This window comes from Brachyistius frenatus, unplaced genomic scaffold, assembly GCF_029030835.1.
Source record: "Brachyistius frenatus isolate BFR_SWC_R1_liver_20210118 unplaced genomic scaffold, ASM2903083v1 Contig_157, whole genome shotgun sequence".
Classification (NCBI taxonomy): domain Eukaryota; kingdom Metazoa; phylum Chordata; class Actinopteri; family Embiotocidae; genus Brachyistius; species Brachyistius frenatus.
Genome location: NW_027210756.1, coordinates 158,840 through 186,229, shown reverse-complemented (window position 1 = coordinate 186,229; position 27,390 = coordinate 158,840). Strand labels below are relative to the sequence as shown.

Below are 27,390 nucleotides of genomic sequence, written 5' to 3'. Positions count from 1 at the left end.
ATAGATTTATGTAAGTTTTAATTAAACTCCTAACCCCGTCATTATCAGAAGACCTATTAGTGGGAAGTGGATCATTCAGAGAGAACAGCTGAGCCATACCATTTGTCAAACATTAATTGTTGTTGATGCACAAAGTGGCATCATGCTCTGCAGGATGCTGTCAGTGACGCACTGAACTGACGTTTATGATGATGTTGCAGTGCGCCTGGACCTATCTAATTGAGCCCTCTGTGGGTCCGCGCACCCTGCTTCAGAAACATATCGGTTACTAAAATAAATCCCCGTTTCCGTCACACATACGTTGCAGGAGGGTGGAGCATCTGCGGCCCCAAAACCTCCTTTGATGGGGCTAAAAAAAAAACGTGACTAACTGATACGTTTGCAGGTGCATGCTGGTTCCATGTCTGTTTACAGTCAGGAAGTTGCCGATCGTCCGGCTGTAATAAAACAATGCAGCCAAAGTGCTGCTGCACTGTATCAGTCCAACAGCAACATCCAGGATGTTTGAATCAAGACGCACCCCGTGATGTTTCCTGTCCCCGCTGAAACACCAAACAGAGCAGCCAAGCTTACCTCGCGATATACTTTCACCCACTTCCTGCTTTAAAACTCCTCTGTTTTTGGTGGGTCCTCTGAGGCTGAGTGGAGAAGATGTCCCGGGTCATATGCGCAGCAGTGCACAGGCAAGCGTGACCACAGCGGTCCCGGTGGACAGGGCTGGCAGCGCCGAGCTGCCCCGAGAGTTGGATGCCGAGAGACGTGTACCCAATAACAACATAAGAGCCATGGCACGCCTCGTTCACCCTCTTATTTGTTCAAAAGTGTCACGAGAGAGCAGGGAGGGCCCATGTGACTTCCCAAAGGGGAGGGCAAAACCACAACAAATATGAGCAAAGGTACTGTTTGTCTAACCACGCCCCTAATTTGCAGACAGATGATTCGTCAACTCATCATGGTTTATTAATAACTTCATATACGTGTATCGCAGTATAAATAGTATTTTCGGATGTTAATTTCTTCTGTGCACTGACAGAAGAACTTGTGAATGTATGCACATATAGCTGATGTAAAGTTGCACTACATAGGAATAGACTGTAATGGCATTTCTCCCCACTAGAGGTCAGTATGTGACAAAGATGACGTCCATACATACTGAGGGATCACGTGTGGTAGGACTAGACCAGACCTCAAATCAGGCTCTCATCAGAGTAATGGATTTTGTCTAATAAGGAGAATTTTTAAAAAAAAGTAAAAATCCGATGCAACGATTTGCAGTCAATATAAATCTACATCCATTCTGATCAAGGACCACAAACCAGTGCTAAAAATGAAAGGGTATAGCATGTTGATGGGTGCAATTACTGAATGTAAAATGACACGCAGAATCTGCACAGAGGGGGAGTTTTGATGCACCAGCAGCTCCCATTACTTTACAATCTAATCACATGTCTCACTTTGTCGATTTTCTATTTGTTCAATAATCCCTGCTGAAATGTTGAACCATTACATTTATACACTGACCAAAAATGTGGATTATTATTATTATATTTGAGAGGGTTAGATATTAAACAATATAGTAATTTTCATTGAAAAAGACAAATCGATAACTTTAAAGGAAAAATACACCTGCACTGTATTCCTCTTTAGCCTCAATTTGGATTTGTGTAAATTTACAGGCGTTTCCTTTCAAATCTCTTTCAGTATAATAAGGCATAAAGTACTCCACGTAAAGGTCTTTGAAAAACTTAATTCAAGCTATTCTTTCTCTGAAAAGTCTACTGTATGTGTACTGGAGGCTTTAAGTTTCCGCTTGTAATATCACAAAATCCTGTTTGTGTATACATTCAGGTCAGCACAGAGAAACTACTACAGGAGACAAATGTGAAAATACCTTCCACTGGAAAATTCTGCACATTCATCATCCTGCACAGCAAAGGTCAAACATCCAACGGAGGGAACAATAAATAAAACACATTTTTCAGTGGAGGGAGACGTTAAACTATAAATTGTTGAGACAAATCTCGCACTTGGAGCACAAATAGGCAAATCAAATTAATCAGGAGACTATTGCAGCACCTACAGGTTCTGAATGGTTTTCTGAATCACAACTCGGTTTCAAGTTGTCCAAAGTCTTCATCTCACCAAATATCCACTCGCTCACTGAATCAGTCTCAGCAGATCAATGTTACATGATGAAATTCAATGCTACACACTCAGATTTACAGTGTTGGAAGAAGTATTGGGATTCTTTATTTAAGCAAAAAGTACAACTACAGCAATGTAAACATACATTGCGGCAAAAGTGCTGCATGAAAAAGTAATCAAGTATAGTGCATATTATTAGCAGCCAAATGTAGTTAAAGTATCAAAGTAAAAGTACTGGCTTGGCCACTCTTTTGGTGGAGCCGTTAACAACTCAGACTTCTGAAATGTGACCCCGGCTACACATTGCTTTGTGTAAGATGTTAAAAGACAAACTGGTTGGTAACCATCTGGTTTTATCTTTAATAATGTTTTGTATTTTAAAAGCTTTTTATGTTATCTATTGTGTCAAATCATCTGAAAAGCAACTAAAGCGGTCAAATAAATGTAGTGGAGAAGAAAATACAATATTTCCCTCAGTGGTGCAGTGTAAGTATAAAGTAGCATCAAATGGAAATACTTAAGTATATACCTCAAAGTTGTACTGAAGTACAGTAGTTGAGTAAATGTAGGCCTACTTAGTTACTTCCCGCCACTGTTGATTTCTATTTCAGGGGTGTGCCTGTGTTTGCACTGACCTCCACGAAATGTAGGATCTGTTTCACATTTAAAATATGGAAATGATCAGACCCTGCCATGCTTTCTTCAATGTGCTGCACCCTGCAGATCATGACATGATCATAAATTCAAACAGTTAACAAACCCGTGGTCTGTTTCCATTGTCATAGTTTCTCCTTCTGAACACGTAAAACTGGGAGGTCCACGTGAGAAGATGGCTCTCCAACCTGTAGAGAGGTCTGCACAGAGGGGGGTCATGGGATTTACTAGTATTTAAGAGATGGGTGTGGTTGAAACATGCTTCATGCCCGGATTTGAGGATCCTGCAACAAGCGCCCACCGCGTGATTCGGCACCCTGTTTCTGAATGATGAGATTCCGAAAACAGGAACCGTGTGGATTGTGATCGAGAGGGCCGCCTCATTAGACCAGACGCAAATCCACACAGTCGATGGTTGATCTCCTGCATTCAGCCGCTTCGTTTAAATCTCTTCGTTGTCTATATGATGCACTTTGCAGATTTTTCTCAGTGATTCGTTGCCGACACGGAGGCGGCTGTCCTGGTGAAGTGTCGGCAGAGGGAGGAGGAGGAGGAGGAGGAGGAGGAAACCGAAGAGAGGAAGGAAACGAGGATAACGTCACGAAGACTCGGGAGTAAAACGGACTGAATAGTGTTTAATGGACGATCCTTGATGCGGGCCGGGGAGCGAGCCAGGGCCAATTGTGTTTGTTTGCGCCGAATCGGACAAAGATGGTTTTGTTAACTTGACGGGCGTGAAACGGGGGCGAAGCATTTCGGAGAAGAAACGACAATCCAGCAGCAGCAGGTTTCATCTTTTTCAGGAGCTCCAGTAAAGCAGAGAAATGGAAATGTGTGTAGCCCTCCTCCTCCTCCTCCGTGTGCCTGTTTACTGAGGGATTTGGAAACAGGCTAATCGTGACGCACGGAACTTTAAGTGGATCTCCTCTCAACTTCATTTTTAATGCGTGAAAAAGACATTTAGTCAAATCCTCCGCGGGATTTTTTTGAAGACGTTTCTTTCCAATTTTTTCCCACCCTTTTCCTCCTTTTTTTACGGCAGAAAAAAAGGCAGCAAAAAAACCCATCGGGAGAATTAACAGGTAGCCACCCAATATCAAACGCTGTGACAGCAGCTGTAGGTCAGCCTGCTTCAGTGTAAGATGGCTGGGTGATGATGTGCGCATTCACGGCATCATTTCCACTCCATGAATTTAGCCACATCCGCATTTTTTTTTTTTTTTTTTTTTTTTTTTTTTTTTGGAGCTCACCATTTAAAACGAGATGTGGCCAAGGCCTTCAAGACTGTGCTGATCAATATGTGATGTAGCTCGCATTCGTGGGGGCCGGTCTTTGAGTCTCGATATGCGGCAGACAGTGGAATAAAAATCCCCTAGACCCGTTGGCTTCCGTTTCACTGCGGATTTTATTTCAGTGGGGAGCTCTAATAGGCCTATAGTTGCACATATAGCCATACATAATGCTTTGACATGACACTCTGTAACATGCAATGCTCGTACGGGCTCTGCACTCTCCTCCAGCTGCAGATGTAGCCATGCCATGTTGGTGTAGTCACACATCAGATGTGCATCCAAAGGGGTGGGGCCAGTTACTCTGTATCTTTGAATTTCTGTCTCCTTGTTAGAAAACATGCTCTAAAAAGGCAAGCAAACTGCCACTAGTGTCCAGTCACTAGTTAACCCTCTCATCCTCTTCATCCTCATGAAGAAGGCAGAGCCTCCTGTCTGCTGCTACCAGGCCATGCATCAGTGCAGGTTAAATCTGTGTGATGTGTAGGTGTGTGCTTTCTTCTACTCTCTGTCCACTGACATGACTTCAGCACAAATCTGCTTGTCCTCAGGTTGAAAAAAAAACAACCAAAAAAACATGCATCCGAGCATCTGGCTGGACCCATCCAGGCCTGATCTCTGATGCCCCCCCACCCTCAGCTTTGCTTCTCCTCATTGGCTAAATGAGCAGCTGTGCCAGGAGACTGAGACCCATGATGCACGCCTTTTGGCTTCCATTAGTGCTGTGTGATCCATCTGGTCGCAGGTCCCTCCGGGGGAACCGTGGTCTACTGTAGCTAATTGCTCTTACTTGCACCGTGTGTACTGTATGCGTGTTCGCTGTGGATGTGGTGTCATCAGTTCGAATTGCTTCACTAATGCAAATACAGGCTCTCTGTTTGGGAGACTATTTGAATGTGTAACTGTGTATCAGGAAGAGGAAATACTGCTTCCTACTGAAAGGATGATGTCAGATATAGTGTCTGTGTGACCCCAGGAGCCGAAGATACAGCCACGTTGTGCATTTGTGTAATTGTAGAGACTCCTTCCTTTCTTGAACACATGTACCTGTTAATGTAATGAAAAAAAAAACAGGCTCAGATGAAGGATGATCGTGTCCCACATTAGCATGAAGTCTGACTGACCTGTATCTGCACAGATTTAAAGGAAACGTTCACGCTGTATCTGCTGCCTGGTTGCGATGCTGGCTGCTCAATAGCAGCTTAGTCATCACAGATTATTCTCCTCAGTTAAACCAGGCATGGTTGCACAGCCGTAAACAGATTACACTTTTTTTTTTCTCACTACGGGTTCAGTAAACCTCCGAGATTAAAATATGTGCTTTTATTTTATTATTTATTTCTCCAAATTGGGGTCAAACTGTATTTAAAGTAAATTATTTCACCTAATTGACTCATTTTTGATGAAAGTGGACCACTGGATTACAAAAGCATGAAACTATGCTAATCCCAGTGGGATTTAATAACATACATTGGCAGCCATTTTATTCAACTTTATTAAATTTAAGATGATCTAAATCAGAGTCCAATGTTTAAATTGTGTTTCAACCAACAGGTGACAACTTGGACAGATTCAAAATGAGTGAGCTGGAGCAGCTTCGTCAGGAGGCCGAGCAGCTTAGGAACCAGATAAGAGTGAGTCAAGTGTGCTTGTAGTTAACATTTTCATCTTTAGCATTAAAATACTGACATGTTTACCTGTTGTGTCACGTCTTTTATTTTTCTGTGTAATTTCAGGATGCCAGGAAAGCATGTGGAGATTCAACCCTGACACAGGTAAGAGCCACTGATTGTGCCACATGCTAAAATACTATGACATTTTTTGTTTTGAGGTCTTGATTTTAGCTGCTACATATATATATATTTACATTATATAAAACGATGATAAGAACACAAGAAAATATTCATAGGTTTTAAATTAAACAGTTTTTTGGTTCACGTTGAAAAAGCAGAGCAGCCACTTGAAATCTTTTTGATCAAATGTGACAAAACTCTTGAACTTAAAGCTTCACAGAGATGTGACTTTCTCATTTTGTAGCCAGAAAGTCTTAAAAAAAAAATAGATGAGGTCCCAACCTCCTGTAGTATTAATCATCAAACCTGTTGGAATTAATTTTTACACATGCATTATTGATATTGTCACCCTTGGGATATTTGTCCTCAGTGTCTGATATTCGTCGTATTGTCCCCTTTTCAAGAAACGTCACCTTCCATCTAACAGCTAGTTATCAGGAAAAAGGTGAAATTAATTCAGCCTGCTTTTTTTCTTCCATTAACCTCTTCTTACTGACGTAGATAACTGCTGGTCTGGATCCTGTGGGGCGGATCCAGATGCGGACAAGACGCACCCTCCGTGGCCACCTCGCCAAGATCTACGCCATGCACTGGGGCACAGACTCAAAGTGAGTCTACTATCTCGACTAAATGCCTTTAATTGTCTTTTATTTAGCTTTTTGCTGTGCATCACTAAAACAAACCATTAGTTTCCCTTGAAGTGGCTTGGTAGAAAAAAACAAAACAACTTTGACCTGAAGGGTTTGGCTCCATCACAACTTTAAATGGGATAATGCATTTCAGTTCATCACCCGTGTGATGGAGCTCCATACTGATGTGTCGGAGTTCTCAAACCAAAGTAGGACATAAGTCACAGGTTAAGTAATTCCTGACTATAATGAAAACATACTGGACTCTTACTCTTTAAAATGTCTCCAGAGCTATTAGATGGATTGCAGTGGAATTTAGGACAGATCCCCCTCAGGGTGAACTGTAATAACGTTGGGGACCTAACTTTTCATCTTGCACCACCGTCACTGCTAATTGTCAGTGCTAATGATGGTCGATGGTCAGCATGGTGTACATTTATACTTGCTGAACATTGAGATATTTTCAAAGTGAGCATGTTAGCATGCTCAGGCTTTCATTTTAAATTAAAAGCCCCACATATAACAACATCCTTTCCTGCAGTCTTAATCATTTGCTGACTTGAGTATTTGAACTCAAATTAGTTGCAGGGTCTCCTGCAACACAAACCTAAACCAAATCTTACAAACTGACATCATTATATGGGTGTGATATAGCACTAAAACAACTGATCTTCATCTTGAAGAGTTTCCATCCAGCCAAAACATGATCGAACTGGTCTGGAGTTTATCGTGATGACAGGAGGTAAAGGTTAAGAACTGCTGACTCGGACAGCAAAAAAAAAAAAAAAAAAAAAGACCCAAAAAACCTGGATGTATTTCACATTAACATGAATTCTAGGCTTCTAGGTTTTATGAATTTTCTTCTTTTGTGTCTGCAGACTTCTGGTTAGTGCCTCTCAAGATGGAAAACTGATCATCTGGGACAGCTACACCACTAACAAGGTAAAATCAGTAAAAAAAAATTATAACTTGGCTGACCTGGAAGTGAAGATGTAGTAAAATCTCGTAAAAGTGTGATTGACTCATCACAGCTTCCTTTGACTTACTGTATCGTTCACCGTGGTGTTAGAGGTAGATTTTTAGAGGCCAATTCCGATTCTCTTCTGAACAGTTTCCATTTGATTTCTTTACTTTTCCCTCCTCAGATCCACGCCATCCCCCTGCGCTCCTCCTGGGTAATGACCTGCGCTTACGCCCCCTCTGGGAACTACGTGGCCTGCGGAGGCCTCGACAACATCTGCTCCATCTACTGCTTGAAGACCCGTGAAGGCAATGTCAGGGTCAGCAGGGAACTACCTGGTCATACAGGTGAGGGAACGTTGCGCTTTCAGCCACTTCTGTTTGTGTTCGACGCATCCTGTGAGTCAAACTGATGAGACATTTCAGACGAGCGTGCACCAGTCCCCTGCTTCCTGGGAGAGCTCCGCTCCCAAACCTCTAAACAATGAAGATTTCATTAAGTGGTTAATTAATCGCAGGGTAACACAGTCTTAATGAGCCGAGACATCAACTCCTGTCTGTGAGGCTCTGATTTTTGACACCGTAGCTGCACAGTGTTATTAGATTTAACACAATTTTGACTTTGTTTTACTTTGGTAGTATTATGACAGGAATTAGCATCACAGTCTGGTACTGTAGGTTTCTGTTCAACGAAGTCAAGACAGGAAATTACATCTGTGACCTAAGTTGCGAGGCAGCTGCAGAATCCATCTTCTCGTTCTCATTTAAGTTAAACATTTATGTCTGAACCATCAGAAGTTTGGACCAATCAACGTCTTGTGAATACTGTATATAAAAATATAGAGATGTGCACATGGTGTCCTTTGGTGTCTAAAACAGACCTTATGTCTTATGCACTGTGATGAGCTGGGTCGAAGAAGGTTTTGTGACAAAGTACAAAGAGGTTTAAAGTCCATGTTGGAAAGAGGTCGAGGGTGTTTGTATGGAACAAACCCAGGACTTTATTCAGGAGACTGGTGACAAAAGTCAACGTAAATTTCTTTTAAATAACTTATTTAACTTGCATAAGGTACAATAAGTAACTTGCGTAATGTTTATAATTTCTTATTATACAGTACTTATTTTAACCCAAAGTTTTAGTGCCTAACCCTAACCAAGTAGTTTTGGCGCCTAAACCTACCCAAACAAGGGCCGTGTGACATTTGTCTATAACTTGACCTTTTCCCAACCCTATGCGGTTTCTGGTGCCTAATCGTAAGGTACCTCCCATTTAAAAAGTGTAAATTTCTCTCATAAAATACAAATTCAATACATTGTTTCTACCAGCCATTATACTGTCATTTGCTAAGTTCACTCCTTCTGATCAGTGTTCTGGTGGTGCCTCTAAAAATAATTGCACAATGAGATGTGAATGGCTTTGATGAAACAGCATTCGACGCCTTGGAAATGAGAATGGGTATAAAGGGGACGTAGCCTCAGGGCCTGAAAAGTGAAGCCAATCTGGAAGTGTAATACTACTGAATGCTACAAGTGGCAGCCTCCAAAAAAATCTCCAACAGACTCCCATTCAAAAAGTCTCAATTTCTCTCATGAAATACAAATTCAATACATTGTTTCTACCAGCCATTATACTGTCATTTGCTAAGTTCCCTCCTTCTGATCGGTGTTCTGGTGGTCCCTCTGAAAACAATTGCACAATCGATTACATATTAGGCCTCAAAGAGAGGTATGTTCGGTTGCATGCCTGGTTTGATTGACATGCCTGAGCTGCCTATATAGGTGGTGGGCAAAGTGTCTTTGCGTTGTCAGTCAGATCCACTCTTCGCTCCTGCCTGGCTCATCTGAATATAATCACTTCTGGCTCCTGTTTTCATTAAAAAAAAAATTGTCCGTTTCTCAGGTTACCTGTCGTGCTGCCGTTTCGTTGATGACAATCAAATCATCACGAGTTCAGGAGACACCACATGGTAAGTCCCACACATCAAACCCCCAGACGTTCAGTGTAAACATGTGGTCCTGAGCCGATCGATTATTAACTCTGTGCTCTTTGCCCCAGTGCACTGTGGGACATTGAGACGAGTCAGCAGACCACAGTTTTCTCGGGTCACAGCGGTGATGTCATGAGCCTGTCCCTGTCGCCTGACCGCCGCACCTTCGTGTCAGGAGCCTGTGACGCCTCGGTCAAACTGTGGGACATCAGAGACAGCATGTGCCGGCAGACCTTCTCAGGCCACGAGTCGGACATCAATGCCATCTGTGTGAGTGTGCTCAATGGACGAGTTAACCCGTAACCAAACTGAAAGGTTTCAGTCATATACTTTGATTCATAATAGTTTTAGACATAGAGTTCTCTCTAGTACAACTCAGCCTGTGGAAAGTAAACAAACAATGGAGATCTAATAAAAGATCCTATCAAGTTGCATTATGGGAAATGTCCGATGCACTGTTTTTGTGGCATAGATTGGCCCAAGTATCAAGCCCAAATCTGTTCTAAAGTGCGAGTCCATTCAATGCAAGAGCAGCTACTTGGAGCCAATAACCGTTTTCTGTCGTATCCTGGCATGTAGGAAATTGGGGAGCTCCTGTTCTCAACAGAATCACTTACTCGTGTTGTACTTGTATCTGTGTAGCCCTCTATATTAAGAGCACAGTTGTATTTTCTTAAGAGTCATCCCCACTTCCTGCTGCTTATCTATCTTCCTTTGCTCTTCCTCAGTTCTTTCCCAACGGCAGCGCCTTCGCCACAGGCTCCGACGACGCCACCTGCAGGCTGTTTGACCTGCGTGCAGACCAGGAGCTCAGCCTCTACTGCCACGACAACATCATCTGCGGCATCACCTCCGTGGCTTTCTCCCGCTCAGGCCGTTTGCTGCTGGCTGGTTACGATGACTTCAACTGCAACATCTGGGACGCCATGAAGGGAGACAGAGCAGGTGGGCAGAACCGGCAAGAGTTAACGGTGGTGTTGGCTTAAAAAATGTTCAGCTTGACTTTTTGTAGCTTTGTAACTTTTGTTGCCTCGAACCTGAAAGGTTTTGTGCTACAGAGGGACGTTTGTAGGTGTGTGTTTACTTTATGTACTTTACTATCAACTAAAACTTAAACAAAGAAACAAAAAAAAATGAATGGCAGCAACAGTTCTCTGTATCTGAAGTAAAACTGACTGTTATCTGAGCTTCAACCTCAAGATTTGACTCAAACACCAAGAAAAACAGCATCAGAATCAAAAAGAAAGCCGAACTGAAAAAACGGATTTTCTTTTGAAGAGGTTTTTACATACAACTGCAAAAAGACATGAAGCTGAATTTAAATCCAAAAGTCAGAGGCTAATTTCCCACTCGAAGGAAGAATTGCACAGATTTATGTCTATAAAAAGTAAAAATAAAAAGATAATTTGAAGTATAGATATAAAAAATTAAATCTTTACTTGATGGTAATTCTTTGTGAATTTTACTTGGAAACTGAGTTGTATCTGCAAAATACAACATTAAATCAATATGTTTGTAGATTTATAGCACTAATGTTCAGGTTTTTTTCCCCCCATTAATCAGTGAGAGTTTTTACATGTGATTTATTTTTGAGACTGAGCTGCATGCCAGGATGACCAGTGAACTCACCTCTCGAGCCTCGTTTTATAATAAACATGCAACGTTGGTCAAGAAGCCCGCCCTGCGGTAGAAATTTAGAAAAAAAAAGAAAAAAAAATCTGGGCCACTCTGTTCTGAGATTTTTAAGATGTTTGCAAAGCAGCCTGCAGAGCAAACCATTCCACAGTAACAACAAGCCGTCCTTTGTTTTTCCTCGTCCCTCCTGTAGGAGTCCTGGCCGGCCATGACAATCGTGTGAGCTGTCTGGGTGTGACTGATGACGGCATGGCGGTGTGCACCGGGTCCTGGGACAGCTTCCTCAAGATCTGGAACTGAACCACGCGCGCGCGCACACACACACACACACACACACACACACACACACACACACACACACACACACACACACACACACACACACACGCATGCACGCACACACACACGCACACACACTGCTCCCATCTTGGGACACAGTTTGCACCCTTGTATTCACACTGTATGTAAGATTCAACAGACAAACTGCAACATTGTACTGTACATAATCTGTATGACTTAGGTATGAGTTCACGCACACACCCACACTCTCTCACACACACACACACACACACACACACACACACACACACACACACACACACACACACACACACACACACACACACACACACACACACAAGATGACACAAGACCTGGACACATGCCCACACTACCTACCGCTAATTTAAGTGCACCGCAGCAAAGATACAGCACCATCCCCGCACACGGAAACACAAACACACGCACACACACATCATCTGTAAAATGTCTAAATGTGACCAAATCCAGTTGAATCTTCAGCTGCTCAAATAAAAACACAAACACCGCTGTTACCTAAAAGCCTTTTAACATGTCGAACACACTCCTTCACGCACTCACGCACGCACGCACACAGACACACACACAGACACGCACGCACACACACACACACACACACACACACACACGCACACACACACACACACACACACACACACACACACACACACACACACACACACACACACACACACACACACACACACACACACACACACACACACACACACACACACGCTTTTTCCTGAGAGACACTGCTCCTCAAGTTAAGCTGGGGAGAAGACAGTATTGGACAATTCTGTCTTTGTTTACAATGAAGTCCAAAATGCACTTCAGACAAATCTTTCTCTACTATTTTTGTCTCATGTGTCTCAGTGACAGTAACAAGAAGGAAAAAAATAATCATGTGAGTCCATTAACACTGAAGAAAAAAAAGAAAATCACACGTGGTTCATAACATCATGTAGTCACTGTTTTTATAGACATACCCCCACATTCAGTACATCTGCTCTAAGGCTTTTGTTTTCTTTTGCTTCTTCTTATTTTTTACACTTATTTTCTTCATGTTCTCCCCGTGTGCCTCAGATACACTTATTAATAAAGACTATTGATACAGTTAAATGAACTCAAAATGATCGGCGATGAAGAAGGCGAAAACTAAAAGCATTATAAGACACATTTTAATAGGCAGGAGCCAGTATTCATACTTTGACTCTGTCACTGTATTATCTGGACATTATGGTATAATTGTACATAATATTAATAAATAATAGCCTCTCCTGCCAGGTATTGTGGTTTCTTTGTTGAAGAATAGAACAGTTTACTCAGACACTTGGATGAAATTAAAAGGATAATAAGTGAGAATGGACTGGTATTTTCATTATATAACAAAATATCTAAATGACAACACACACATTGACTTATACTGTTATTGTTGCTTCATTTTAACACAAATTACACATTAAATCTCCTTAGTTTTGTTGAGAAATTAATTCAAATTTTTCTTGTTTTAAAGGTACGTTTAAGTGTTTACAAATTAACTTAATGGTTTCCTATTAGGGCTGGCATGGTCTGGCAAATAACTCACAACTCACATTAAGTGCCAAAAATCAGCCTGAAGTTTTTTTCTTTGATCAAAAAAGAAATATTTAAAACCCAGAATAATAGCTGTAATGTTAAGTGGCCTGAAATTGTTGAACTTCTTTACAGCAAACTAATTAAATGTCATGTTAAATTCTGATGTCATTTAATATATTTTCGAATTACTCATATCAAACAGGCGAATGGTTCAGGTAAGAGTTGTGAATGAAGGTGAAATGGCTGGTGGGTGTTTTAGTCTGTTGCCACCAGGGGGTGCTGCAGCTCATTCTGCATCTCTGACTCCTAAAATAAGGATGAAACGTTTACTGCATCTTAGCAAACTCATCTGGTGCAAAATTTGATTACTACATAGGCGTAACCACGGCTTTGTATGTGTGTGTGTGTGGGGAGGGGGGAGGAGGAGTCGTGTCCCCCCCTAATACTGAGAAAATACCAATATGTCCCCCAATATAGAGTACTGTCTCTTGTTATTTGCTGTATTTAAATTTTTTTGCAATTGTGAAGGAAAACCTAATTGTGTGACACCCCCCCCCCCAACCCCCTCCCCTCCCAATTGTACACTTGGTTGCGCCCATGCTCCCTCCTGAGCTCGGTAGCTTTGCACCGTACGTCGTCGGGATGTTGGTCGGTCAGCGGAGCGGAACGGGAGGAGAACGGTTACGTCACCCAATAGGCAGAGAAAGCTGCACGGCAGCCGCACATAGAAGTCTTTTTTTCAGACAGTAAGTAACAGACACCTGAACTCGGACAGCTTCGTCGAAGAGGCAATAATAACCGACATCTCAACTGTACCACTGTAAAATGTACGACATACGACATTTGACATTTCATGGCTTTTTGGACGACGTGCCGTAGTGTGATATTTGTATTTCTTTTTAAAGAACATGGATGACGTTTTGTTTTTTTTGACAAGAGTTATACCGAGACATTTTTGATAACATACCATAGCATGAGGTTTTTATGTCATATTGGAGATCACACACATATAGTATAGTATTATTATGACATTTTAGACAACACACTATATGACGTTTTGAGGACTTTTTGGACAACATACAGGACATGTCACTGACATTTCAGACAACATATGAAGTTTTTATGACATTTTGGGTGACATACTATTTTGGAGGACATGGGTGATATCTTTTTGACATTTTGGACCACGCTATACCAAGACACTTTTAGGGCATTTTGGATGACATAATAGTATATAGTATAATATTATGACGTTTTTGTTAATCATTTGGACGACATACTATTGTATGAAATTACTTTTTTTTTTTTCTTTTACATTATTATTTTTTTGACCTACTATAGTATGACATTTTGGACAACATATTCAGGACTTTTTGGAAGACATACTATAGTATGACCTTTTTGGGATGACTTATTTATGACATTTTTTTTTGACATTTCTGAATCCATATTATAGTATGACGTGTGTATGACTCTGCCTGGACACACACACAACTCATTCTCTCCAGACGCCACCAACTCCACAGCTTCATTTTATTCAATAAAACAGTTTTTTAATGAGTTATTCCCACTTCTGTGTCTGCTTTTTGGTCCTCCTCTGTTCACACATAACTATGACGTTTTTATTACATTTCAGAAAACAAAAGCTACACCAAGACATATTTATAATATTTCTGACAACAATCATCATCACTATCTGACTTCTCATACTACAGTATGATGTTTAAAATAAATTTTGGAGAACATACTACATCAAAATATTTTTAAGACATTTTCAACACCATAGTAAGAGTTTCTGGAGTTTTGGAAGTGAAAAGTTGTCCTATCATTTCCTAAGATATAATTTTAAGCTGCTCAACAGTTCGGGGTCTCGTCTGTCATATTTTTTAATTTGAATAATGCTCCAATTTTTCGAAAATTGTAGGCAGGCCAGTTTATATTTTCTAAACGCTGTTGAATTACATGCAGAATGTGATTTGGCATCGTTTTGCTGAAAATAAGCAAGACCTTCCCTGAAAGAGACGTCGTCTGGGTGGCAGCATAAATGAACAGCTGTTTCGTAATTGTAACATGGATCAAGCGATGGGGCCAACAGGTCGAGGCAGATTTTTAGTGAAGTACACTTCACTCTGTTCACCACCAAAGTGTTTAAAAAAAAAAAACTAATTTCAAAAAAGGATTGTTTTTGGAGAGTCAAGTATAGCACAGTCATAATAATCCAAGAAACCATGTACTGAAAATCATCAGAGTACCAAGAAAGACAGTCGACAGAGAAAATGAGATCAAGGTATTTTATTTTTCAAACAATCTGTATTAAGACATGAATTCATTCAACACAATCTTTTGAAAGTTTTAAGTTTATCAGTCTATGAAATACAATCTGGAGTTAACCTCTCACGAGTAACACAGACGCGCGCACACACGAAAACATTGCAAAGATGTCAACCGTCTTTAAAAAAAAAAAAATGTATTGAAAAGAAAAGAAGAGTAGATATTGTAGTTCTGTCCAAAGATCTGCGTTGTTTTAGAGCTCCCCAAGTTTGATCTGCCGGCTACGGCTGCTAATCCATTCATACGTTATCGATTAGAAATATAAGCTGAGAGAAGAACGCCTCATGAGTATATTATCCATCATCCGTTTATCGATACTCAAGAGTTCATAAAGGCAGTTTGTGGGATTTTTCTTTCTGCTCTAACAAGCGTCCCAGCGGGTGATTGCGTTAAAGTGACAAAGAGAGAAGCCGTTATTTCTTGCGATTACACACAAAAGTAAAAGTACAGAATGATTTCCGCGGCGCACAAACCAGCCGGCATCCGGTCTGCCGAAGGCCACTGAAGAATCACTACCTGCAAGTCACGCGGAGATGGACAGTCAGGCCTTTTGATTTGTTCAATTGCTTGTATTGCTTAAAAAAAATAAAGAAAAAGAAAAGTCATCGTCTCTCAGGACAATGCTCGACACCTCCAACTCCTGCATCTCATGGTTAACTCGGCCGATCAGAGCCGAGTTAACTCGAATCCAGCATCAAATCTGTTCGAGCCGACTCAGACCTGCCCCGACGACGACGAGTCGTGAGGTTCTGGTGTTTTAAATGGCCCTCGACACGAAATGAAAAAGCGGTTTCACATCTTAAAAGGAGCTTTTTTTTTTTTTAATGTATTTTTTTTTTTTTTTTTTAAATCAACAACTGCAGCTGCTCGTCCGTGTCCCGAGCTGCAGCGCCATCGTTCACATTTCTGCTGCACAAAATTAAGACGACGAGCTCGACGTTTGGGAGCGACTTCCTCCGTCGGGCGGACGACGCGCTGCGCGGCTCCACCCAAAAATCACCAGTAAATATTTGTCACAAAGAATTAAGTTAGGATGTTTGAACCTGCAGCGACATCCAAGGAAAAAACAACCGCCGACACAAACCGCGCGGGTGAGATCAAACAAACACGATGCCGCGGCTTTTTTTTTTTTTTTTTGTTGCTTTCCTCTCTTTACCTCACAAACGACCCCTTCATGTCCACGCAGACAGCAGAGTCCTCTTCCACGGAGGCCGCCATGTTTCTATGGTAACCAAACACTAGTTCTAGAGAGGGGCTTGCGCTTTTGTTTTGTTTTGTTTTTGTTTGTTTGTTTGTTCCCCTTCCAGCCGGCTTAGATTCTCTTCCACGCTGGCGAGAGGGCGCGAGGATGGTGTTCAGTCGGTTGCAATCTGCAATGTCGCCACTGGATCGTACACGCTGCCCCTGTAAGTTGTTGACATGTGATTATTGACGCGTCTGTAATTCTGTAATCGGAACCGACCCGGTTCGTGCACGTTCGTACGCGCCTTCTCCCGTTTCATAACGACGCCAAAAGCGAAGAGCCTCTTACCCCACAACAAGGCCCCGCCAGTGCGCTGCCTTTACCACGAACCCGGTCATCACCTGAGAATATCAACTTGCCTGTCGAGCCCACGTAGGCAATTTACACCAGAGGCCCGATCCGACGCCGACCCGCGAGTCATCGCCGGTGTCTGAATCACAGCCACGGCCGACTCCTCCGGGAACGAGACCGACAAGACTTCTGTCTCCGTCCGGGTAACGCATCAGAAGTGCTGCAGCGTTCGCAGCCGACCGCTTGCTCGACTGTAACGACGACTCGGATTGGTTTCACGCCGACGACTTTGACGACCGATCGAATGAAGAAGAAGAAGAAAAGAAAAAAAAAAGATTCCGTCTCTCCGTTGCACCCAATTTGTAGCTTTGATCTCTGCCTTGAAATACATTGTGCTTCGATTAATAGAGTGGTACACATTTTTATATAAATACAACTCTGTCCTGTAGATGTACATTCACTTTTTATTTCTCAATATAGACTAATTTACATATTTTAGAAAATAAGCTTCTCAGAATATATCAAGCTACTCTCCCCACTACAAGGTTACACAATCAACATCATTAAAGAAGAAGCGCGTATCTTCGCAGCACGAACCTACGTTTTCTGAGCAGACATCACACCGAGTTTAATTTGACGTGTGCACAATTACTACGTTTTCTCTACACGCAAGTTTCATACACATGGCTTTTCTTCTATGCTGGCTCCCACTCGGAGGAAATCCTAACTGGATTAACTGGACAGTTATTCATTTACTTGTTATTGCCATCTTCTGCCTGTAGATCATTTTAGGTTATTATACATGTGGTGCCAAAAAAGCATTTCAAGTCCATCTGAGGGACATTCTGGATTTGACTTAAGTGCACTTAACTGGCACAGGACATTAATTATAACGGGGGAGCAAATGTAGTCGTGCCTCTTCTCCGTGTGGTTTCAAGTAAGAGACAAGTGCAGGCAGGTGGGGAGTGTGTGTGTGTGTGTGTGTGTGTGTGTGTGTGTGTGTGTGTGTGTGTGTGTGTGTGTGTGTGTGTGTGGGGGGGACACGGACAGGGGCTCACAACCCTTCCTAAAACCTCTCGCTTTCCCAACTCCAAGGCACTGCTTAAACTGTAAACATGGCAGATTGATAAAAAAGAATGATTTGACCATAAAAAGCATGGGTGCCAGAGCTCCTGGTGGATTGTAATTGAGGAATTTCAAAATGTAGGCCATGGCACATGAAAGATCTTTTAAGAATAAAAACACATTCTCTTGAGGGGGAAAAAACAACTTTGATACAGGACTATTATCATCTATTTCCATTGCTTACATGCACACCAAAGTATCTGCTTTATTTATATATAAATCATATGTATCTATGTAGATATATATCTATATAGATGTATATGTTTACTGACGTGAAAGTGCTTCCCATGCCCATTTACAGGTTGTTTTATAATCTCACCATAGAATTGACCATCTATATAATCTTTGATTAAACTCTCTCTGCCCTGAACATATCCTGCAACCTCGATAGCTTTCCTTCCGACTCTAGAAAATATATCTACCGAGCGACCATCCCATTGATCACTAGCCAAGATTCCTTTCATATTTTCAAAAAGTTTTGATTTACAGATGCATTCTTTAACATCAACATGTCAGCTTTTATTTATGAGCAGTTGAACTAACTCGTTGGAAAAAAAAAAAAAAAGGTGATACATTTCCAACAGCTCGGTGTTGATAAGACAGCAGTCGGAAGAGACCGTGTTGACTTTCACCTGTTCATCCCGAAGCGGTGTGGCAACACAGTCAACCATGTGACCCGCTGAACAAAAAGCTCGTTTCATCAAGCTTCTTCCTGATAAGGCATATTCCTGCCGTACCGCCTGCTGTACGAGAGCACACCCCACCTCCCTCAGGCAGCTGCCCAAATAAAGCAGACGGATTGAGGAGAAAATGTCTGCGCACTATTAACAATATCGCGGTACTTTACTAATCGGTGAAAAGTCGGCTGACATTCACATAGCGAAAGGAAAACATTGGTTAGTGATCTGTGGGAGAAGTTTCCTCTTTAATATCTACAGTCGCCCATTTGAGATCCCCCCCCCCCACACACACCTTTGGCCTTAAATTCACATCCCTGTTGCAAAATATGCTGTGAACTTTGGCAGAATTCATAGATATAAAATATATTAAGTCTCGTGAGGTCCAGCCGTGCTCTCCAAAAGTGCCTGATGAGCTAAGAGTCCTCGTACGTTAAAGTCTTTCTACTGGCTCAGGACAAGTGTGAACCAAACCACACAGAGAACTGTTCTACTGCATTTCCCTGGACGAACACTTCTCACACAAAAAAAGATCCACGCTAACGAAATAGTCCAGGAACTAAAATATAGTACGGTAGAGTAGATCACTGCAGGAGGAGGGCAACGCATCCTCCTTCCACGTTTCTCCCCTCCAGAGTTGTCATCATACTCCCTTACACTACTAGCCAAACACATGAACTCCCCTCTTTTAAAAGACTCCACAAGAATAGTATATATTGCAATATAATGGCAATATAATTACAGTAAAATTAAGAATACCAGTAGGCTAATACCAATACAGAATCACTACATATAAATATCAAATTTGTGTATTTTGTAAATCTATGAAAACAAAAAGTTTAGATACAAGCCTGTTGAGACAAATAATTAATGGTTTCACCTAAACCATAGAAGAAAAAAAAAAAGAAAAAGGCAAAGCAGGAGGTTTCACTGTACCGAGTCTGAGTTCTGTACATTTATCAGACTTCTGATTGGTTTTTATCTTTAAACTGAAATTGATTTTGCTTTTAAAGCGGTCAAGGTTTATTTGCTGTGATTAAGAGTTGCAACATCACTTCCTGTTACAGTCTAATGTGGATAACAAAAAACAAAAAAAAACAAAAACAAAAAAATTTAAACAAGCTACTTTGCCCTGACTTTAAAGTCCCTTTGTAATATTTGTAATCCTTCCTTTAAGCCTCCCGAAACTGTGGGGGGCCCCAAAACAAGTGGAGTCCCCACAAGCCACTGCAGATGGGCGTTCCAGCATTTTATTATCTGATGTCCTTGTGAACGGCAGCTATATAAGAGGCCTGCGAATGATTCAGATCTAAGTGTCAGGTGCTATCTATTTACAGCTTCAGTGTGACATACAGTTAAATAATGCTTTTCCTCAAAATGTACTGTAGAACCATCAAGGAATGTTAACATACTTCACAATTAGCAACTAAATAGTTACGATTGAACACGGGTCCACCAAGTAAAGTAAATCAAGACAAGAATATATACAGTACAAATTAATAGAGGGTATTAACATTTGAAGCTCGTCAGCCAATTTGTCATGATGATTCCAGGGAGGATGTTTCCAGGGGGCCTCGGTTGAAACTGCATCTTACGGCGTTTAGGCTGGAATAGATTTAGATTGTGTTTGTAAGTGTGCGTTTGTCTGCGAGACTACGTGTGTGTGTGTGTGCGTGCGCGTGTGTGTGTGCGCATGCGTGCGTGTGTGTGTGTGTGTGTTCTGTGGAGTGTGCTGGAGAGAAAGAGAGAGTGATGTTCACATTTGTGTGCATGCGTAAGCGAGAATTGCGGATGCACGTCCTTTTTGTGAACCCTGCTGGGCTCCACACACGCACACACACACACACACACACACACACACACACACACACACACACACACACACACACACAGACCACCGAAGACGTTCCTTCACCAGTTCATGATGCAGTTTCTGTTCAAGGTCATGAAGTACACCTGGCTGCTGCCTCCGGACCGCACCGAGGCAAAAAACACCTGAGAGCAGCACAGACACAAAGGACATGGATATCAGTAACGTCTTTGCGGGGCGTAATAATAATAATTATTATTACGATAAAGAATCACCAGATGCGGTGGAATTAATGCTCTCTGCTAACTTGCCTGCAAACATTTAAATCGGAGCCGTGACACAACTCATTTGTCTGGAAGCCAAATATGACGCTACATCCGCCGGTAGCTGGCGCGTTTAGCTTCAGGGTTTCATGCAACGGGACCATTTCTTGGGGTTTTGTCATCCCAGTGATGTTGCCAGGCAACTGGAGGAGACTCTAGGAAATCACTGCTTCCAGCCGAGACACAGTCCAGCATGTACCTCTCCGTAAAACCACAAATTCGTATTTTCATTCTTAGTTTTTTTTTCTACTGATTAAATCAAGAATGTAAACCTTGTTGATTTAATCGGTGTTAAAGAATGAGCTTCCCGGTTCTGGACGGGAGATTATTCTTGATATTTCAACAGAGCCTGGACAGCTGTTTGCCCTGGAACCAGTGGCTATGCTGAGCTGACCAGCTGCTGGCTCTCATTTCATATACAGACAAGAGAGTAGTATTGATCTTCCTCAACTCTTGATGAAAAGGCTTCTATTAGTGACCTCACTGTTATCGTCCTGCATAAGTTTCCACGCGAGGTTTTCCTCTCTCTCACCTTGTCATTTCTCTCACAAAGGAACTTCAGCCTCTGAGCTCTTTTGTGCATGAAGACGCCGTCCAAGTGGCCAGTTTCCACAGAGCGGATCTCAATGGCCTTTTCTCCCCAGCCCATGATCTGGTTGGAGCAGATATGAGCTGCAGAGCAAAGTGCAACATTAGAAGCTAATCACAGTTTATACAAATGATGCACCCAATTCAATGTATGGCCGTGTTGTTGGGTTTGACCCGTACCAACAGACGTTGGCATCTCGCCCCACTGCAGGACAACGTCCTTGATGATGCGTCCGTAGGTATTGCAGTAGACGCCCTCGTCCTCGTAGCACAGCAGCATCTCCATGCCGTCCGAGCTGGGCAGGAACACGATTGCGTGCGGGGTCACATGGCTTTGGATCTGTTCGAGATCAAAAACAGAAGGTATGAGCTGCTGTAACTTTTAGATCTCCCGAAACGTTGACGGTTGTACAACTTACATGAACAGGGATATAAATGTCGTAGTTGTTTCCAGAGTCCACGTCGATAGCATGGAAGCCGGCACAAGAGCCGTAGATGACCTTCAACCTCTGACCCTCCTCGACTGTCAGGTCGACCAAGACAGGCCTGTGTGGCAGGTCTGCAAAAGACTGGTTTAAAGGGGGAGGAGGGGGTTTGGAAGCGGAAAGTGAGCGTGAAAAGAAGATCATCTGGTTGACTGACCTCGAAGAACTAACCCAGCCCGCAGGAAAGGGGAGACTTACTTTGAAGGCCATGAATTTATGATAAGGTTTGGGCGCCCATGCATACACTTCCACCGCATTCTTCAAAGCGATCACCAGGAACTTTATCCTCTCGTATTTCACTACACAGAACAACCGCAAGGCCATCTGACATTAGACACTTGCAATTAATAATTCACTGTGCCAAACGCATTCATCTGTAATAGCTGTGGAGTGGAATAGACGGCGGTGATAAACAGCCATCATCGGTCACTCACCCACTTTGTAGTGCACGCAGCCCTCCATCTCCCCCACAGTGGTCCAACCTTGCTTCTTCTCCACCTCAGGGTCATTGTGGAGGATCTTATTCCTCAGCCATGCCAGGTAGTAGACACGCACCTTGTTTTTCTTGCCTTAATGGACAAGAGATCGATTATAAAATGAGACCACAATAAAGTAATTCTTTAAATGCATTTATACTGCGGTTCAAATCCTCTTGTATATATATATATTTTTTTTTAAATGTGCGCACAGAACAAAGAAAAGTTGGAGGTTATATGATCTAAAATCAATTTCATATGAAACTATGGTCTGGGATTTTTGTTCATTAATATCTGACTTAAATGTCCTTTTTGAGTCTTTAATACTTTTTTATAGTCAGTGACAAAATGTTAAAACATGTATTGCCTTGTGTGAATGCGTTGACAAAATCTTCTCAAAATGTTGTTGTGTCTAAAAATCTGATTAAAGCATCATTGACCAAATTTCACCACACTTTTAACATCAGTATATTGCAAGAAAGTTATTTTTTTGTCTGCTCCATTTTAGCACTAACTTTGTTGGACATTCTGGTAAAAAAGGAAAGGTTTTGATTCAAAACACATATTACATTTTTTTTTTTTTTTTATATACCTATAAAATAATATAGCCTCTGTCAATATTTCCGAGCTCCAATATATACTGTACAGAAATAAATGCAGCTTTCCTGTGATTCTGAAGTGCAAAGTCAAAGTGCAATGTAAAATTACCACTCTGAAAATAAATACCAGCACAATTTGGCATCCAACATTTGGAATCCCATTTAGGAGAGTGGTCCGATGGCAGAAGCACAGACAGCTTAAACCAACTGAGCAGACTGGTAATAAGCAGCAGTTCTGACCTGATATGGTGATGAGCAGGTTGAGGCCCTCCAGGACGTCCATCTGTTGAAACCTGCGGGAGTTGATGAGGGGGTAAACCTTTCCCTGACCACTGCGGTCCAGCAGCTTCAAACCGTTCTCTGTGCCCACCAACAGGTTCACACCTGGGGACATACACGTGCACGAAGAAATAGCTTTTTCATTTAGCAAAAAAAAAAAAAAAACCCGACTAATTACCGTCTTTCCTCTAGTAACAGATCAAAATGATTTTGCAGTACCCGTGTTGCAACTATTCTTTTATCATTTCTGCTATACTTTAATTTTACATCATTATTTCCACATCACAACCTGCCGCAACTCTACCACCAAGACATTTCATTTTGTTTGGAGAAGTATAAAAGATAACTTCAATAGAAACATGATGTAACTGTGTGTCACCTCACCCACTAACTATTGGACCTAGAAGCCTATTTACAGTTGAAAAAGAGGAAACGTTGTCACATTGATAAGGCTTTTCAACATCACGTGTAGCTTGTTACGTAAAAGTCCAACTGTACAGTAAGCTGCTCCTCTCTTTATCCCTCAGGTCACTAGAGTCATCATCTTGGTCAATGACGATGTTTGTGGAAAGCAGCTTGTGAAAAGAGTTGAGAAGAGCAACTGACTAGATAAAATGATCTTGATCATAGAAGTTTAGACACGCTGTTTTCTCCTGAAGAGCTGTTCATGTCACACCAAGACAATCAAAGTAACATCAGCAGCCTAAAATCTAATTTCCATGTCAAGTATTTTCAGTGTTGGTCATGCTTGCCACCAGAATTTTGCCAAAACTGACACATTAGTTAACGTATTAAGAGTTCAAATAGCTTGGGACAAAAGCGAGTCCAATAATCTGACTGATTTCTCTGCACTTCTTGTTTGTTTTAAAACTGCATCTGGTTACTCCAAAGATGGCCGTAATTTGAGATATAGTTAGTTGAAGGAATCTAATCAATAATCTGTTTTGTATTTAATTTTTTTCCACTTAAAAGATTTAAACCCATTCTCACCCCAAAGTGCAGCGCACAGGATCTCTGAGTTGAACCTCTTCTTGTACTTGCGGATCTCGGGTGTGTCGTTGGGGGGGCGTGTGTTAGTGGGGTTAACATTCACCATGGATCCTTTCCTCACCTCCATCTTCAGCTGCTCAAACCTGGAGCCTACACATGAAGGCAGCAAAGAGGGTGGCTTAATTAAGGACGGGAAACACCAACGAGATATCAAACTAGTCATTTTCATCATCTTAAAATAGAAATTACAGTCTATAAACAGGTTACATGTTCATAGCACGTATGTTGTAATGTAACAGAAATTATGTAAAAGAAATCTTTAATTTCCCAATATTTTGAATGCACAAGAAATAATGTCAAAGGTTAAAGCGGTAAACACTTCTGCAGTTAGCCGTAGCTTCCCTTTTTAATGTTCAAGAACTCCGAGCACCTTTGAAAAGCTTCGGACTCACCACTGACGGATATGTTGTCCCCGGTGCCTCCTGGTGACTGGTACATGCCCAGATCCACGAAGGTGGTGAAGGACGACTTGCCAGAAGCCTTAACCAAACCTCTGGATTGATACTGGTGGAGCAGATCAGGTGTGCGAGTTGTTTAAATCAACATAATGGCAGTGAGCATTTTATTGACAAACGGATATTTTCTGTGCCCGTGGGTCATCAAAACAGTTTTAAGATCAACTTTATTGATAATAGTGCACCAACAAACTGAACAGATGTTAAAGATGCTCAAATGTTTTATGGGTGCACTTGATGGCTGAAATGATGGCATATATGGAACACATCAAAATAAACCAGGAATTTGGGGCTGATATACTTAGCATCAGCAAGACTTACATCATAAACAGAGTCCTTCCCAGGAGAGGAGTGAGTGGCTGAATCAGTGGGAGAGTGGGAGGGCTGCACCACATCTGGCAAGTTCGTGTATCCATTATGGGAGCGCTTCTCTGGGGTCTTTCAGGTAAAATAAACACACATTTCCATGTATTAGATAATAACATGACAGACTCAGATGTTGGCTAATCTGCTGCACCAATTACCCGGATATAATAGATTTGGCTGGGACATAGCAACCACTGAATGGCAAGTATAAACAGTTTTCGCTTTAAAATTAGCCCAGGAAGTCTTGAGTTGAGGTCACACGTGTTTTGTGAGGTCACAGCGACCTTTGACCACCTAAATCTAATCGTTTCGTCCTTCAGTCCAAGTGAATGTTTGGGCCATTTTTGTTGGCGGCAGACAGGCGCAAAAAACATATCACCAAACAACAGCGCTGACCTAGTCTTGCTGCTTTATTATTTGACATGCCTTGCATTTATTTCTTCATGACATCACAAAGCATTATAAGCATCATTACATACACAGATGACTCACCCTCTGCACCAGCATGGTCTGGTCCCCATAGCCGCCAGCCTGCTCTCCCTCTCCCTCCTCGCCCTCGTCTTCGTGAACCACCATGGTGTTGATTGAATCAGTGTCTGCGTCCCTGTGACTGAAATCAAAACGGGAACACAAGTTAAGGATGACATAGGAAAAGAGTGAAAATAGATTTAGGCAGTTTTACAGAAGTACTGAATTACTATTTGACAGTGAAGTTGGTGAATAAAAACAATTTGTTGGTGTTTCTGTTACCGATCTGTGGGGCTTTCTTCCTCCTCTGCTCCCTCACCACTCTCGCTTTCTTCACTACTCTCGCTGCTCTCTGACGAGGAGGAGTAATCATTGGCCTTGACCGGGGGCCTTGGCGGCTCCTCAGCACGCTCCTTGGCAAAGAGGCCGTGGTCCTGCACATACATACACCGCCGTTTAATTGAAGAATACGTTCAAAAAAAATATACGAGACATAATCTCACCTATAACTGAAAGAAGTAAGTAACACAACAGCAATCATAATGTTAAAGACAATCCAAAATCAATGAACTGGGAGGGGCCATCAAGAGGATGAGCTCAGAAAGAATCTCAATGTAAGTGTGTCAAAATGATTACAAGGCTCAGTGCAGGTTGTCCACATTGTAACAGAATAAACAGATTGAAGTGGCCTTTATATGACGAGAGGAATTCCAATCAAAGACAAAACATGATTGACCTGATCAACAAAGACAGTGTAGGGCATGCCATTAATTTTGTATGAAAATTGTACAGCCAATGAACGCAAATACAAACTCATGCATGAACACTGAGCATCGCACAACACAAGAAGACACAGTCATACTAACCTCCCCGATAGCTCTCTTGTAACTCTGCACATTTGAGGTAAAGTCAACAAACAGGGATTTGAGAAGAGGAGAAACATGAGGAGAAATAGCAAAAGTGCTTAAAGTGCAAAGTTAATGTGAAGAGAAAACCTTGAGTTAGTAAACTTTGAGTCAATTTACAGAACAGCTGCATTTGAGATTAAACCAAGCACTAGTACAGCAAGTTTTTATAACTGCTCATCTGTGGCATGCATCGCTTCAGTAACGTTAAAATGAGTTTTAAAAGGAGGCCTAGTGGAGAGACAGCCAATGTAAAGTCGGTTTGGAAGTACCACTTACAGCAGGGCGCCCAGGACGGGAGGAGGTTCGAGACTCCCCTGGTTTATGACGATTATCATGGGGGAGAATGGGTGAATCCATTTTGGAGGAACCTGAAAATAACAATGTTGTAGAGTGTAGTTAGAATTCAGCGAATTGACTTACTGCAAAGACAATTCTGCTGAGAAATAGCAGCGGGGAGGCAGGGACTCACTGAGGATGCGATGCCTCTCTAGAGAGCCAGTCTGCGGCAGGTTGGAAATGATGCCTATGCTGTCTCCTCTCTCCCAGCGGTCATTGCGGCTGAGATCTGGATTGCTGCCACGAGGATACAAATCAGTTTTCTCAAGTCGTCACTACCACTTAGCACAATTGTAAAAAGGTACCAATTTAAGGAAATATCTCATCAAGGCATTTTGCAATCTTCAGTACCTGGCTCTGACTGGATGCCTTATGCCAGAGGTTAGGTTTGTGTTAAGAGCTGTGGCAATAGACGATGTCCTCTGGGGAATCTGGGGACAGCAACAACAGTCTTACATTCACAGGTAGTTTATAAAAACTGCAGCTTAAAAAGCAACTGAGGATATTTTAGTCTTAAATCTTAATACCACCTTGAATAAGCAACAGTAAGTTCCTAGTAGACTGATCTGTTGTCACATACCAATCAGTCAA

At 41.9% G+C, this 27,390-nt stretch overlaps 3 protein-coding genes across 10 annotated transcripts in view; 1 reads left to right on the top strand and 2 right to left on the bottom strand.

Moving 5' to 3' along the window:
- slc12a9 (solute carrier family 12 member 9) overlaps positions 1 to 802 on the bottom strand; it is a 35,063-nt gene extending 34,261 nt beyond the window's left edge. For all 3 annotated transcript variants that reach the window (XR_011311724.1, XM_069716474.1, XM_069716475.1), the window contains exon 1: positions 574 to 802. The gene's annotated coding sequence lies outside the window, so the exon portion shown is untranslated. The remainder of the gene's footprint in view (positions 1 to 573) is intronic.
- Positions 803 to 3,090: 2,288 nt separating this feature from the next.
- On the top strand, positions 3,091 to 12,691 carry gnb2 (guanine nucleotide binding protein (G protein), beta polypeptide 2). Its single transcript, XM_069716401.1, has 10 exons — positions 3,091 to 3,881; positions 5,643 to 5,722; positions 5,825 to 5,863; positions 6,383 to 6,489; positions 7,389 to 7,452; positions 7,656 to 7,818; positions 9,371 to 9,437; positions 9,527 to 9,728; positions 10,187 to 10,403; positions 11,287 to 12,691. The coding sequence occupies exons 2-10, from the start codon at positions 5,666 to 5,668 to the stop codon at positions 11,391 to 11,393; spliced, it is 1,023 nt and encodes a 340-aa protein (XP_069572502.1). The 5' UTR covers positions 3,091 to 3,881; positions 5,643 to 5,665; the 3' UTR covers positions 11,394 to 12,691.
- A 4,176-nt stretch (positions 12,692 to 16,867) lies between these two features.
- Positions 16,868 to 27,390, bottom strand: part of mink1 (misshapen-like kinase 1) — a 29,360-nt gene continuing 18,837 nt past the window's right edge. For 4 of the 6 annotated variants that reach the window (XM_069716462.1, XM_069716466.1, XM_069716465.1 and 1 more), the window contains 16 exons: positions 27,151 to 27,230; positions 26,933 to 27,036; positions 26,740 to 26,831; positions 26,422 to 26,445; positions 25,838 to 25,989; positions 25,580 to 25,697; positions 25,043 to 25,159; positions 24,659 to 24,770; positions 24,207 to 24,356; positions 23,178 to 23,321; positions 22,297 to 22,431; positions 22,061 to 22,161; positions 21,797 to 21,946; positions 21,558 to 21,717; positions 21,322 to 21,461; positions 16,868 to 20,651 (listed from right to left, as the gene is read on the bottom strand). In XM_069716462.1, coding sequence (XP_069572563.1) covers positions 20,568 to 20,651; positions 21,322 to 21,461; positions 21,558 to 21,717; positions 21,797 to 21,946; positions 22,061 to 22,161; positions 22,297 to 22,431; positions 23,178 to 23,321; positions 24,207 to 24,356; positions 24,659 to 24,770; positions 25,043 to 25,159; positions 25,580 to 25,697; positions 25,838 to 25,989; positions 26,422 to 26,445; positions 26,740 to 26,831; positions 26,933 to 27,036; positions 27,151 to 27,230 — 1,863 coding nt within the window. In that variant the 3' untranslated portion in view covers positions 16,868 to 20,567. The remainder of the gene's footprint in view (positions 20,652 to 21,321; positions 21,462 to 21,557; positions 21,718 to 21,796; positions 21,947 to 22,060; positions 22,162 to 22,296; positions 22,432 to 23,177; positions 23,322 to 24,206; positions 24,357 to 24,658; positions 24,771 to 25,042; positions 25,160 to 25,579; positions 25,698 to 25,837; positions 25,990 to 26,421; positions 26,446 to 26,739; positions 26,832 to 26,932; positions 27,037 to 27,150; positions 27,231 to 27,390) is intronic. The other 2 variants (XM_069716464.1, XM_069716467.1) reach the window with 1 other exon arrangement.